At 41.0% G+C, this 15,871-nt stretch overlaps 1 protein-coding gene across 6 annotated transcripts in view; it reads left to right on the top strand.

The window, feature by feature from the left end:
• HTR1E (5-hydroxytryptamine receptor 1E) overlaps positions 1 to 15,262 on the top strand; it is a 42,180-nt gene extending 26,918 nt beyond the window's left edge. For all 6 annotated transcript variants that reach the window (XM_054062775.1, XM_054062777.1, XM_054062781.1 and 3 more), the window contains one exon: positions 9,656 to 15,262. In XM_054062775.1, coding sequence (XP_053918750.1) covers positions 9,832 to 10,926 — 1,095 coding nt within the window. In that variant the 5' untranslated portion in view covers positions 9,656 to 9,831 and the 3' untranslated portion in view covers positions 10,927 to 15,262. The remainder of the gene's footprint in view (positions 1 to 9,655) is intronic.
• The last annotated feature ends 609 nt before the right edge of the window (positions 15,263 to 15,871 follow it).

A 15,871-nucleotide genomic window follows, 5' to 3' on the forward strand; every position in this document is an offset into this window, starting at 1 on the left:
CCCATGAAAAGTTGGACTGGATGACCTTTCACGGTCCCTTCCATCCTGGCCTGTGCGATGTTTCTTTCCTATGAAGAATATTTTTGAAAATACTTTTCCCACATGGGATTTTTCTCCAGCAAAACTGTCTTTATTTACAACAATTTTACAAGACCTGCATGACTTCTGTTCCAAAAGGAGAATACAGTTGCAATGAGGCAGTTTGGTTTCTAGTTGCAAAACAAAAAAACCATTATATTAGTTCAGAAAATACTATTCCTCCAAATAACTCCTATTATTTTAAAAGTTACCATTCATGAAGTTCTATGGGTAGTTCTTTCATTCTCCACCCAATTTCAATCTCTGGGGAAGTCAAGAAATTTTTTTAAAAAAAGAGTAAACATTAATGAATATTAGTTTTGAATAATAGATTTTCTTTTCATAAGCCCAAACAGAAGGGGAAACAAAGATTTCTTAGAGACATTAAACTGTTAGTGGCCAAGGGACACTGAAATCATTTTTTCCCTGGATCTATTTCTCAAAGCAAGAGATTTTTTTTCAGAAGATCGTAGAGTGAACTTCTTTACTCCCAAGTGCTCCAGCACCTTGTTGTGTCGTTCTCTATTTCCTTCAGATACCAAGATGCTGTCTATGCTATTCCCAGCTAAGAAACGTGGATCTTCTTAACTTCTGGTCTTCCAGTGTCATGAGAGCATAGCCTCTACAGTTAGAATTTTGCTTTGGAAAATGTTGCTGGGACTTGTTATGGATGGATATGCATCTCAGCTGCTGCTTAGCTCACCAAGTGATATGTTTGCAGGCAGACCCTGCACTGGGGATGGTCTCACCTGCTCAGGACTATTCACGCACCACTGGGAGAAGAAACCATAGAGCCATAGAATGCTCTGCCATGGGCAGGGACATCCCACCAGACCAGGTTGCTCAAGGCCCCATCCAAGCTGGCCTTGAACACCTCCAGGGATGGGGCAGCCACAGCTTCCCTGGACAACATGCGCCAGTGCCTCATCACCCTCATTGTGAAGAATTTCCTCCATATGTCTAGTCTAAATCTGCCCCTCTCCAGTTCATAGCTGTTCCCCCTCGTCCTGTCACTACATGTTTTTGTAAACAGTCCCTCCCCAACTTTCTTGTAGCCCCTTCAGGTAATCAAAGGTTGCTATAAGGTCTCCTCCAGCTTTCCCATAGGCCCCTTTCAGGTACTGGAAAGTCGCTATAAGATCTCCTTGGAGCCTTCTCTTCTCCAGGCTGAACAGCCCCAGTTCTCTCAGCTCATCCTCGTGTAGGAGGTGCTCCAGCCCTTGGATCATCTTTGTAGCCTCCTCTGGACCCGTTCCAACAGCTCCAAATCCTTCTTATATTGAGGATTCCAGAACTGAACACAGTACTCCAGATGAGGTCTCACAAGAGAGGAACAGAGGGGCAGAATCCCCTCCCTCAACCCGCTGGCTACGCTTCATTTGATGCAGCCCGGGATACTGTTGGCTTCACTTTACAGTTAAACCTTACTAACCATTTTCCTCAGTATCTGTCTCTGGGCCACTTATCAGTCAAGCATCATTCCAAGCATTGTTCTTTTAAGCAGGGCTATAAGTGCTGGAAATGGCACACTCCACTGCCTTCCCCTCCTTAAGGATTACAGGGAGTGATGGCAGAGCTTAACTGCCAATGTCTGATATGGCATCTCATTATCCAAGCTGTCCTCCCACCTGTATTTTATCTGATTGCAGGTCTTAGTCATACAGTCAATGAATAAATAGTCTGAATGGAAGTTTCAGCAGTAGGAGGAAGGATTATGGAGGGCCACATGGATCCACCGATACTCAGCATCTGTGCTCTTTGTTTTGTGCCTGTGTGTGTCTTGCTGAACCATTCAGCAAAACAAAAGAGAAAGACAGGGCAAAATAGCCAGTCCAAAACCAGCTGTCATTAATGCAGCAGCACAAGATCTGGGTTAAATGTCTTCGCTTGGGACAGCCACCTATTCCACAACCAGAGATTTGGGTCTGCCACCAGATATTTAAATTTTACAGGTTTTGTGTTTGTCATCTTTAAAAATCCATAGCCGGGATCAGTGCAATGGTCAACCATATGAAACAATATAGGTAAAAAAATTTAAAGCTTTAAAAATTTAACGAAAAACACAGGGGAGGGAATGTTGGTAGCACAATGTCTTGTAAAGATGCATGCACAAAGACTGGTCAGACCAAAAATGCAGAGAAAAGTTCTTCCTTAGTGGTGAAAAACATTTAGAAATATGGAGTTCAAGAAAATCTTAAACATAAGTTTTCTAAAAAAAAAAAATAAATAATCAGAGAATAACCTCTCTGTGTGAGAGTAGCTGATAAGCATGAAGGTTGCAGGGGTCAGTGATCTGTGCAAGACTGTTTTTCTTGCCAGATGAGAGGTTAAGTGTGTAGCTTACATGTCTTATGGATCTGGCTGTCTACTACATTAGGAAATCACCAGAGACCAAGAGCCCCTTCTTTGCATTGAGATGAGATCTGCTGCTCAGCACAGCTCTGGAGCAGCCAAACGCTGCTTTGAGGCAATCAAACTAACTTGCATGCTTCTGTTAACGCAGATATCCCGTGTATCGGAGAAGCGCATGTCAGCTCGCTCTAATCAGGTTAACACACATAACAAGGCTGTCCAGCTGCAGGGACTAGGAACTCCGTGGTTGAGAATTTACTGTTTCTTGGCTGGGTGAATTAACCCGTTCAGCACTCCGTGCTAATGTAGTAAGATGTTTCTGATGCCCAAGATGCTCATTTCAGCACTTACACCAATGCAGTCCCCAAAATAAGTGGGCGTCTTTTTCTCCACTGCACTGTCATGCACAGACATACAATGGAATGTTTCTATCTTCATAACTCATCTCTGGAGAAAGAAGAGGCATAGGGAGAAAGGCAGTGCTTACATGTTTTGACAGTGTAGGACTGTACAACTGATTACTATAAATTTCACCCCCAAAAAAGTTTACAAGATCCAGCTACCCATGTGTCCTGGCTCCACAGTATGGGAAAATACTGCCTCCAGTGTTCATAGGTTAAACATCTGGGAATTTAGCTTAGTGCACGAAAAGGTGAAAGAGTATGTACTACAAGGAGTGACCTGAGCCTTACGGGAGTATTTTGTGTAGTATAAAACAAAAGGCCCTTTTAAAATATGTGGTACTCAAGGTCTAAAGTATTATGAGAAAAGATGATGAGTTTTAAAGTTATGTTTTAATTTAATAGTCTCTTTAAAGCAAATTATAATTTAAATCATTATTTATTACAGATGATTACACCCAAACTAGGCGTATACTCTATTTTTTTACAAGAAATCTGGATATTTCACTTTCCCAGAGAATTTTATGTATGTCTGGCTAAAGACAGGATGAAATCTGCATTGAGTTGTGGTTTGTATCATATTGAAGCTCAGCAGCATCTTACGAGCTTCCACTGCCTAAGATTTACTAATTTTTTTATTGAAAGTAGAGAAAAATGAGTAATCATCTGTGAATGATAATTATACCGCTACTTGTGGGAGGAAGCATAGTTTGAAGATAGTCACTAATTATTGTTTCTCATTTGCATGTGCCAAGATCTATACCAGAAAAGCTTATCTCTAAAGTGTAATCCTGGGTGGATTTCTTTTAAAAGAGCTCTGCAAAACTGCCTGCTTCTGGTCTTTCATTGACTCCAGATCAGAGTGATTCAGGCCCAGGGCCCAGGTTTGCAATTGTTAGTCAAAAGGGTGCATTTTTGAATGAGTTAGTTACACCATGGCAAAACTCATCCCGGAGATTCACAAATGAGTTTAAAATGGGCGTACACCAATTTGGCTTAAGAAGATGTCCTACCAGTTGAAAATAAATTAATAAGCCCACGCTAAAGTGTTCAACTAATAGCGTACTGTTACTTATAACTGGAATATCAGATTAGAGTATAATTGTTTTCAGTTTTCTTCTTAAACATTGCTAACGTGACAGAAGCATTTATGAACTGGATGGGAAGAGTCTGTAGGAAGCTGTGCACCTATAGCAAACTGCATCACTGTATAATTTTGTTTAGAGAAGAGTGCAGCCAGGAATTTCCGCAATGAAAAAACAAATTTCTCCCATTTTGAAAGTGTAAAGACTGGGAGCTGGGGTGTACTGAGGGAGGCGAGTCTTAGTCCTGACCTCACCCTGAGCTAAAGCCTCTCTTGCCCCTCCAGAGAGAAGGTGTTGATGGGCTGCTGATAGCATCTTGGCTTTCGGGGAGACAGCACCTCCCCTGTTCCATCCGTTTTCTCCAGGACCCCTACATGGGAAGGAAATCCTCCAGGCTGATAGTGTCCACTGGGAAGGGACGTTAAGCTGCCCTGATATGTAGGGGGAGATCTGCTTTCTAATGCTGAGTGAGTTAAAACATCATGGTTACACTGACAATTGTGCTAAGCTCTTCAGCAAAAGGGATGGAGAGCAACAGATCCAGGGGCAGAAATAACAGTGCTAAAGCACCACTTTGCAGCTTGCTGTTTCAGAAACCCTGAAGACAGCATTTAGTTTTCAATGGATAGTATACAGAGCCACTACAGTAAGCACACGCACACATTGGCTTGCATGAGCACTTGTTTTTTGGTGTTGCATAGGTGAGAGGACATGGTCACACTACATTGCTCTGAGGAAGACATGGGTGGCTATCAAAGCCACCAGATCTGGTGCAGCTGGATCCCCATGCTGCAGTGGCAAGTTTGACTCATGTGCTCTGGTGTGAACAGCTTGGGTTATTACCCTGATTTTGGTGGTGGGTGAGCAATGCGTACCCCTTTTTATCCTTGCTGTCACTTCTCCTCCCTTCTTTTCACCAGCCTTGACCTTTCCATTCTCCATCCCAGTATCCTCCACAATGCACAACCCTGCCGAAATTACCTCCTCCCCATTGGTTCCAGTTTTGCAACATTCATACCCGAATCTAGTATGTCTGATGTAGGTAAGCTCAGCTTTACATGCAGTTACTGAAGTGGTGATCATGGTGCTGTAGGTCTTGCAGGGCTGTGCTCCCAATGAGTCTCCAGTGCTCCCCTCCACTTACCTGTGAATTTTGACCAGACTACTCGATGTTTAGCATCTTTCTATAGTTTGAAATATTAACATTATCATAAATGTGCTGTCATATTTTCCATAAGCTAACCACTTGTCTTAGAAGGTTTATCACAGATTCTTGCCCTTCAGAGCTATGAACATGGAAATACTGCAAGTGAAAAGCACTCAGACCAATTCAGGGTTTAACAGAGTCAAATTGATTTATTGCTGCCAAGGGCACAAAGATGTAACACTTGCACATTGCTGTGATTGCTTAAAGGAAATGTAAAACCTTGGATGTAAAAGATCCACCTGCTGTGCACACATGTGCATACAAATACACACATGCACACATGTGCAAAGCCAGTTCCCCTTGTTCTCTCCAAGAAACGTTATTCAATTTTTCAATGAAATAGTGAAAGGTTTAGCAGCCAAAGAGATGGAGTCAGACTCTCCACCAGAAATCCAGCAGTCCTTTTCTGAGAAGGTGGAGGTATTTTCTGGCAGGAGCAGACTTGGACATTGCCACCTCACAGCCTAAACCTATCCGGTTGCTTTTAAGAGCAATCAATCATCCTCTTCCCTCTTTCCTCCTCCCAGGCAGCACTCGATGCCACTACCAATAATCAGCTAATATGAAATGTGATTGATTCCCATTTGGAAGAACTCAGATGAGTTTCTTCTACCAAATCAGTAAAATTAGTCTGTTCGTGTAAAATTCATTCAGTGTGAAATGACTGACAGCCTAAGGGGATACAGCTGCAAAACATAAACTTAGCAGTGCTTTTAGTGAGAGTACTTTTAATAAGAAAACTATTATTAATATCCCTTCCAACAATTCACTTATAAAACCACAATCCATTACTATAGTGAATGTAATATTATATATAGCAATAGTACACAAGTGACAGAGATACTGGAAACCAGCTATTATCGACTAGGTAGTAAACTTCTCCCTGTTTACATGGCTTTTTCACTAGATCCTTTGTAGCTAGTCTCTCTACATGTATTTGTCCTAAATGACTTAACAATTAGAATGTAAATTTTCCAAGACCATATTCTCACAAGACCAAATCTCAGAGTCCCTGTGCCTCTTCCCCAGTGCCCTGAATCACAGCTTCGGATCTTTTATTATGTTTTGGACTAGATGGTCCCTGACTCTGCTCATGGGCTGCCAGTCACCAGCAAAGACAAGCAGTAAAAAATAAAGAATTAAAATACAAGATCTACAAAATATGACCACAACCCCACCAGCATTTTTAAATATTAATGATAAGTAGCATTTAAGTCCTGCCCTGTATTAATAAACAAGGTCAATCGCTGACATATTCTAGGAAATTGCTTCCTATTTTAAAACCTCATCTCTTTCCTGGGCCAAAATATTCCGTGTAGGTGCCTTCTAATTCAAAAGGAGAGAGACAAAAGCTGGACAGGCACGGACAGTGAGGGACAGGCTGGGGCACAGGCACTGCCAAAGGCTGGACATGAGCCCTGGCTGAGCTGCCAGAGGAAGCGACTGATGTGGCAGCAGCAGGTCAGGGGAGCATCAGGCTGCTCTGGCACAGGAGATGAGCTGGAAGAACAGCCAGGGCTAAGGAACTGTGTGTGCTCTGGGAGGCAGGAGTTGGGATTAGATCGTATGGAAACAAGGACGGCTTGGAAAAGGATGCAGCAAAGGAAACAGCAGGAGAAAGGAAACACAACGCCCATAGTCAATGTGGCTAATTAATGTTATAACATAAGTGTGTATCTTTACAATGTGGTGAAGGGATGAGAAGAGATGCAGACTTAAACTTGTAGAGGAAACCTTCAGCCTGACATCTCCAGACTTCTCACCTTTGAAATATACTTCCTTAAGAATGTTGCTTTAATATCGTTCTTGTATGTGGTATTTATATTGTCTGAATTGCTAAGGGCTCATTTCCTATGAGGAGCATGGGAATTAAAACTGTATAACTCCCAATAGTGGGTACTGACATGAAGTGATGAGCTTGTCTGGTCTAATGTACCTGCAGTCCAGTGTTCTGCAGGGAAGATGCTTTGTTTATATTTTTCCCTGTCTTCAATTATTGCAGTGGTTTTACAAGGGAAAAAATAATGGCCCCTCTGAGCAGTAAGCAGATGTAGACAACCGAACTACCCTGTGTGATCAGCAGTATCCTTTGTCTTAATGGAAGCCTCGTGCTTGGGTCTGATGAAGTGTAACAGGGTCTGTCTAAAGACAAGTTCGTTAAGGAAAGGAAGAATTTATTCTTCAGAGTATCCGTGTGGTGAAGAGAGTGGGTAGAACTCCAAAAGGATTTCCTTGGGACTATGTCAGTGTGAAAGACCATTGAGGAAGAGAATCATAGAAATTCGGTTCCTAGTGGATTAGAGATGCATATAGGCAGTGCTCAGCAAGGAATACAGTGGGGGTCACCCAGAAAAGGAGAAATACCGGGGCCATGAAACTTCAGGGCTCCTAGAAAAGCGAAGGATGAGCAGAAATAAATGCTGCTTACATCAAGAAGGAGCAGGAGGTCTCTTGTGCGTGAATGACATCAATAGACGGTTGTGGGGGACATGCAAATCTCATGTTGTCTTCCAGTACATTTGAGTGTGCTTGTGAATCAGGGGTGCTTGCTAAGTGATGATGCTGAGGTAAGTGCACGAATTGCAGTTGCTTATGGTCCGTGTTCCAGAAGTGCACAGAGGTAGATAAAGCCTCTTTGCTTTATCCTCTGGTCAGAGCATCAGACATAATCAGGGTGCAACTAATGAAATCAAGATCTGGCTTGACAGAGGAGACTCCCATGAGCAATTTGTGAAGAAGGTTTGAGTTGAAGTTTTGACTTTAGGCCTAAATGACCAAAACAGTCCAATGCAGTAATAACCTGAAGATTGATAGATTAATTTCCATCTATCCTGTCCAGTCTATTCTCATTAATCAGGCCTGATATTTTCTCCAAGGCTCTTGATACTTTAAAGAAGTTTCTGAAGATCAGAGCATCGTTTGGGGAGCTTTTCTGCTGTTCCTTGGGTAGAATTTAAAACTCACATTTTGCTAACCAACAGTCTGCGATGATACAGAGCTGCTTTCCGAGGGCCTCTCTGCAAAGGACAGGTTTTTTTCTGAAGTTTCTATTTTCGATTGTTCCTCATTCAGCTTATTCAGAAGACAGCACTCCAGTTTCTGAATAAGAGTATACATACACAGAGCTAAGCAGCTGACTGGCTTTAAATTCATAATTCCTCATTAAAATTCTTAATTCCTCATTACCTTGCATGTGCAAACTCTCTGTCGGAGCCTAATCCAAGTCCCAGTGGTGCCAGTGAGAATGGGTTTTACCTCTGAAATTTAGCCATCTAAAAATCAGGCATGTATTCTAAATGCAACTGTGGAGGAGCCACTTGTAGTCCAATTAGAGAAAGATCAGCATTTCCAGGATGTGATTCACACCATCTGCCTTAAAGACTTGTCTTGAGAGGGGACAAGTGTATTTCTGGCAGCCACTATCTCATTCCCCTGCCTGTCATGGGAGCCTGTACTGCTAGCCTAGAGGACTCCTTATTCTTCAGCCAGTGAAGCCATGGGAAGAAATCTTCCTGTTTATTTTAATGGAAAAGAATTCAGGCTTTCAGTTTTCTGCAACCTTTTAAGCCAAGATAAACTACAAATGAGTAATTTGTAGGCCTCAGAGGGCATCCCAAGTTCCATAGACTGCTACCTCCGGCTTCAGTCAGCATTTGGAATGTATGGAAGAGACATATGAAATCCTGAATCAAAACCAAACATTTTTTTAAAGATTATTGCTTGTACCTTACAAGTGCACAAGGAGCCTGACAGGGAACACAGTTTGATAGAAATCTCAAAGCAAAGGCAAACGCTTCTTGTCTGTCTCCTCTAAAGACACACACGGTGGGATATGTGACATGTCAGGAATAATTAGACAAAACTATGTAAGCTCTTAGCAACACAAATGTGCCATGTAAAACTATGCATTTGCCATAAAGCTTTAAACATTGTTTGAAAGCTGCATGTTAAAGGTAACCTGAGTAATTTTAAGTATTGTTTCCAAGATATTAATACAGACATGGATACAAAAAAGCAGAATAGAAGATATGAAATGTTGGAATGTCTTTGCTGAGATAGGCTGTTCTGTTTCTTTTTTTCTGAAGATAATATGGAAGTAACTGATCCCTCTTACATAGCAATTAAAATGAAAAGGCAGATTTCCTCAGCTCTTCATCTGCTGGAGCCCATTTAATAAGCGGGAACAGGGCTAGCTGCTGGTTTCAATAATTCACAGAGATCATAGAAGTGCTTGTTAGAAGGGACCTCTGGAGATCCGTTAGTCCAACCTCCCACTTTAACTGGGATCTCTAAAACCAAAGGAGAAATAACAAGTTCACATCAGCAGGAAATCAGGTCCAAAGTGTCCTTTAGAAAATAAAAGAAATTAACTATGAATGCAGAGAAAAAGGAGGGGGAAAGACTGGGGAGAAGTAGAGAGGGAAAACCAGACTAAAATGTTTATTTGAGATTGTAATATTAGAAGCATGGAACTTCTTGCAAAAAGGTGGACTTTTTCCAGGTTCACTAACAGATGTATTTTTATCTTCTAGGACAACAATGAACAGGAGGAAACCTAAAAGCTTTTTGCTGCTCTGTTGAATATGGGATTATAAAAAAATTCAACCTGGAGCATCTCTGTCCCTTGTTCAAATGGGTGACTTCTGAACCTGGAACTATTCATTACCTGAAGCAGCAACTTCTTTCACTGTGCATCCTAGAGGGAAAAATGAATTTCACAAATTGCACCACTGAAGCCAATGTGGCTGTGAAGCCAAAAACAGTAACTGAAAAGATGCTTGTTACCCTGACCTTGGCCACAATCACAACCTTGACTATGCTGCTGAATTCTGCTGTAATTGCAGCAATCTCTACAACCAAAAAGCTCCACCAGCCGGCAAATTATTTAATATGTTCACTAGCTGTGACAGATCTCCTTGTTGCTGTTCTCGTCATGCCCTTGAGCATCACTTACATAATGATAGATAAATGGACTTTGGGATACTTCATCTGTGAGATCTGGCTTAGCGTCGACATGACCTGTTGCACGTGTTCAATCCTTCATCTGTGTGTCATTGCTCTGGACAGGTACTGGGCAATCACAGATGCTATTGAATATGCCAGAAAAAGAACGGCAAAAAGGGCTGGTCTGATGATAGTTACAGTGTGGACGATCTCCATTTTCATATCAATGCCCCCTTTGTTTTGGAGAAATCGCCACAGCATCAGTATTCCCAGTGAGTGTCGCATTCAGCATGATCATGTCATCTACACCATTTATTCAACATTCGGAGCATTTTACATCCCCTTGACTTTGATCCTGATCCTGTACTACAGAATTTACCATGCTGCAAAGAGCCTTTACCAAAAGCGGGGCTCAAGCCGCCACCTCAGCAACAGGAGCACTGACAGCCAAAACTCCTTTGCCAGCTGCAGGCTCACACAGACATTCTGTGTCTCAGACTTCTCCACGTCTGACCCAACCACGGAGTTTGATAAAATCAATGCATCCGTGAGGATCCCTCCTTTTGAGAATGACCTGGACCTGGCTGGCGACCGGCAGCAGATCTCCACAACACGGGAACGAAAGGCTGCTCGCATTCTGGGCCTGATTTTAGGTGCTTTCATTTTGTCCTGGTTGCCCTTTTTCATCAAGGAGCTGCTTGTGGGCCTCCACGTTTGCACTGTCTCTCCAGAAGTAGCGGACTTCTTGACCTGGCTGGGATATGTCAACTCTCTTATCAACCCTTTGCTGTACACTAGCTTTAATGAAGATTTCAAGCTGGCCTTTAGAAAGCTCATCAGGTGTCGAGAACATACTTAAAAGTGCTGGGAGATGATGACATGACTCCTGGCCTTAAGAACGAGCAAAATAACTTGACTCTGTCACCGTTTCCCTTGATAAAGGGGATTTTTGTGTTTGCCTATTTGCTTGAATTATCTTTAGCCTCTAATTCATTTTGCCGTTTTTTACCTCTAGTGTTATTCATGATAAAGAGTTTGGAATTTAAAATTTATTCTACAACAGAACAGATTTTTTTTCAATGAAAAAAACAAACAAAAAAGAAACTATCAGATACTCATGTTTAAGAACTTTTGTGTAATCAATTATTTGAGAAGCAAACAATGATATTCACTTTTATACTTTTTTCATTTAAGAAACAAATGTTAAATTATTGTGGACTGTTGTAATATAAAGGCTTATAAACTGAACCCCATAAATACATGTTAAAAAACTAATAAACACTTTGTGGTCCTGACAGCTACACAGCAAATCTTTACTGTAGCATTCTGAAAAAAATTGTAACAGTGATCTAGAAGGAAAATAACACCATTACAGCCTGGTTTAAGGCAGAACAAGCCATTCCTTTCTTCAGGAATAAACTCCCAAAACAAAGCTCGGTTCACTCGATCTAGAAGTCGATCATACTTCTAGATTTGTACTCCCTTTGTACTCCGTACATTTGTACTCCAAAGTAATTAAAGTGGCTTTTTTTCTGTAAGCTTCTTGATTTATGTTCAAAGTGTTGGACAAACACCTGTGCAGTTCTTTGGGGAATTAAGAGGACACAACTAGCAAACATCACACTTGTGAGACCAGCTGCATAGCCGACTGGTCGTGTTTTTAATATCCCTAAACATATTTTTTCAGGACTCAGGTCTTGTGCCTTGGTCAGTTCTGAGGTGGCATTATTCACCTTTGCCACACTTCACCTGGGCCTTGTGGATTGATTGATCTTACCCCACTAACTGAAAATAATTAGATAATTGTTTAAAATAGCAGTCTGCACATCTGCCTTATTGTCATCCTACAATTTGCAATGGCATTCTTGTCATCATAACCTACGATCGGAGATTTCTTGTTCTGGAAGTCCTTCACGGGGAGTTTCTGTCTATCTCTTAAGACAAGGAAAGTGAGTCCTTCATATCCCGTCTTCTGTGTTTATGGAAGTTAAAAAGTCCTGGCTCAGATATTGTGGAAATCAAGCTGGGAAGGGACAAAATCAAAGCTGAGAATCTGGTATTGTCCAGGAACTACTCCTAAGCACTGTTTAAATGTTAATTACTTGCCTTGTGTCATAATTCTCTTCCCTGTCCCTCTTCCTGGACAAATCCTTTTTGAATTATACCGGTATACCATATAGAAAATATCACATACATCAACCTGACATGCAATAACAGTGAACTATAGCATGGCAGCTCCAAATCCGTCAAACTAAATATTAGAGGTAGAAAAAGTGTTGTAACAACACTGGAAACCATCTCTGAAAAATGTTTTGAAAATTTACAAGGTGGCAATCATTTGTCTTATCGAGAGATTCAAGGAACTCTGAGTAACGTGTGGATGAAAACTCCGGATGGATCTGAGAAATTCTTATTCCTTATTCCTTATTTCTGAGCAAAAGCGTTTGGTTGGACAGATGCAGTGCCACAGGCTGAGTGTAAATCAAGTCTGAAGATGACAAAAGTGTGACCTACCCCCATGCTGTGGGGTTCTGCTTTTAGGAGGTTTGTTCACAGCTGCCCTTCTGAAGCTGTTGTCACAGCTCCCTCCTCCAGCTGCCTTTGGGTTCCCTACCAGCTAACATTAATATCTTAAAAAAGGGGGAAAAAAATCTCAGCTACTGAATATGTCTTCTAGTGAGGAAGCACAAATATCCATTATGTTTTGTTTTTTTCTTTTTGGGGCTTGTTGGAGGTGGAATCTGTTGATTCAACCTGGGGAAGGCTGGCCAGACCTTGCAGTTCTATAAAACATTGAAAGTGGCTCCTCAGAGTTCATACACTATTAGGAAAAAAAATAGCCAGGAATTAAAATTAAAATAAGTAATTGTAAGTGGGACGAACCCCACAGCTGGGTGCTGCTGCTGGCATATGGCGTGCAGTCACATTTCTCATGCAAAAGTTATGGCTCAGTTAACTCTGTCACCTCTACTGATGCTTATTTAAATCCAGAAGTATGGCTGAAGGACCAGAAATGGTGAACATGACCTCACAGCAGCTGTTGTATACAGCTAGAAAAGTTTCAGAGACTGGTATGAAAGCTGTAAAATACAGGAGCTGCATCATCTTCATTTCTACTAATCTCTTTTTTTAGTATCTTATCTCCGCTATTAACACTCAAAACTAACAATCAGGTTAAAAACTGTATTCAATTTTAATATTTAGAGGTGATTAACAAGAAAAAAACAGATGGATGGCTAATTTTCGTGCTTCCCTGTTAAATAAAGACTCACCATTCACTGCCAGCTGACTACTGCTTTTCTAATTAAGTCATTAGCTAAACACAGACTTATGTTTTCCAACAAATGCCACTAGACTGATGAAGATGTCCTGTACATTTTCCCCATGCTGAGACTCAAAGTCAGGAACAATTTCAAGGACTGTTTATTTAAAAAAATTTAACTTGATCAGAAATTACCTGTCGTTTTACGGAAATAAAAATTTGCTGGTCTGGTACCGTTGTTTGGCAACTTCATTTTTTTCCTGTATTAAATATTCACTTATTTTACAAAGTGTTTAGAGACATTTTCTAAATTGTGACTTCTTGTCCATGGTTACTCCTCATTCATATCTCTCCTGGATCAGGCCCAGGCACACCACGCTCTTCCCTGCAAGCTCTTAATGATACATACAAAGCCTTCAGCCTATACCCATCTTCCTTAGCCTCTCTAAAACACCTTTCCTCCTCAAAGACTTATTTTCCCTAATGCTCTCCTTGCAAGGTTGTCTTCCTACCTTTCTTCCTATATTTCTCAAAATGATTTTCCTCCCCTCTCTACAGCAGGGTTCATACAGACCTGCCTATTCATGACCTTCTCATCACTTCTCTGAGTGCTATTTCCTCCTGCCTTTGGGTTTCTGACTCCTTATAATCCTTAAATTTATCATGGTCCTACTAGAGCAAGTCTCTACTCCCTGCCCCTGTCTCAGTGCTGTTATCAAGATTCCCATAACTGTGGGTGCTCAATTCTGTCAGGTTTTACTCTGTCTTACATGTGTCCAGGCCATATTCAGAAGCTTTTCACTCTGTGTAAGCAGCCAGTCCTTTGGATTAAGTTTATACATTCCTAGCCTTGAAGACGGCAACCATCAGCCAGTTGTCCTACCCAAAAGAAATGCTTTTCAAATGCCATTTTACTTGCTATTTCTATCTTGTCACCTTCCTTCTGTACTTTGTTGTTCATTTCCTTCCATATTAAAATTAACCTTCCTGTTATCATTTTAGGGACCTGGACTTGCACAGACATCGTAGTTTGCACTCAGCTTCTTCTATTCTGTTTGTGCCTCAGTTCTCTTTTCTGCAAGCTTTGTCTTCACTACTTTCATCCAGTGCAACGTCTCTCCTGTTCCCACTTCTGAAAGGAAAACAGGCAACATGGGTGGTGGGGGAATTATTGTGGGTATATCATTTGTACTTTTTCTCCATCTTTCCAACATAGACCATATAATCTCCTGCTGTGAGCTGAGCCTCTGTAGTGCATAGCACATCCTAGACACAGCAAAAACATAGTGAGAGCTACGCATTTCCTGAGACACTTAGACCTGGCTCATCCACATCTCTTTAAAACTTGAGGTTCCCCACTTTTGGTGGTCTTTTTTGGTCTTCCTGAATGGAGACAGATGATAGGATTGAACTTTCCAAATGGGAAAGTTTCACCTCGTTTCACCAGGTTTACATAAAAGGCTGCTACTGTTCAGACTTCACTGCCATGGACCTGAGCTGTCCAGTTTTCCATAGTTGCTGCTTCCTATATTTCTATACCGCCATAAGACTCTGTCCCTTGCATGTACCAGGAGGGAATTTAAAAGAAAATAATAAATTGTGGCTTTAACTGGGACAAGATCTTAAAGGAATAAGGGAATCTTTTCTAAGGTCTTCATTTCTGCCTCTCTGGTTTCAGCCTCAGTTTTCAAGAAGAAACAGCATGGCAGTGTTTTGGGGAGACACAAGTGCAGAGATTGTCCATGTGTCTGTGTATTGTAACCATTGCAGATATCAATAACAGACAGGCTGGTTTACAATCATCTTTTACACACCCAGAAGATTTGTATGAACTATCTAAAATCGCTTTATTGTTTAAATGGACACAGTAAATATTGTGATATCTTTTTATTGGTCTAGCCAATATATTACACATTCTATTTCGTAAGAGCCCCATACAACACATACTCCCTTTGTAATTGCCATATGTTTTTTTCTTACAGTCAATAAGAATAAAATTTAAAAAAATTATCTGAGTTTGGAAAAACGCCATGTTCATCAGCTGTAAGTTTATTATTTAACATTTGCTATTTTATGCGATGTATGTAATACTGCCAACATTTCTCTCTTCCTTCTCCCCCCCCACTCCTCCCTCTACCACAACCAGGGGATTTTTGGTTTTTTCATTAATCCCATATAGGTTATCACAGGTAAAAAAATGTTTTTTATGATGAAATTTCTCCTTCCCACTCAGTCCAAACTAACCATTTACTACTTTCTAATTAATGTAAACTGGAAATTATATCCTGCCATGTCTTTCAGCCCCAGAGAACAAATTATCAAATTTCTCATGGTTTAGTGTGTCCCTGATGAAGGATGCAATAACTCCATTGAAGATCACTGCTCCATAGGCGTGACTGGGAAGAATTCAGCTAATTTCTCTAAGCACTGAATCAGCCCTTAACGGGAAATGTTTAGTGTTTCTACTCTAAGTAGAAGATGTAAACATGAGAGAGCTGTGGGAAAAGCATGCACTAGGAAACTATATGAAACTGCTTAAAGG

Source organism: Cuculus canorus, chromosome 3 (assembly GCF_017976375.1).
Source record: "Cuculus canorus isolate bCucCan1 chromosome 3, bCucCan1.pri, whole genome shotgun sequence".
Classification (NCBI taxonomy): Eukaryota; Metazoa; Chordata; class Aves; order Cuculiformes; family Cuculidae; genus Cuculus; species Cuculus canorus.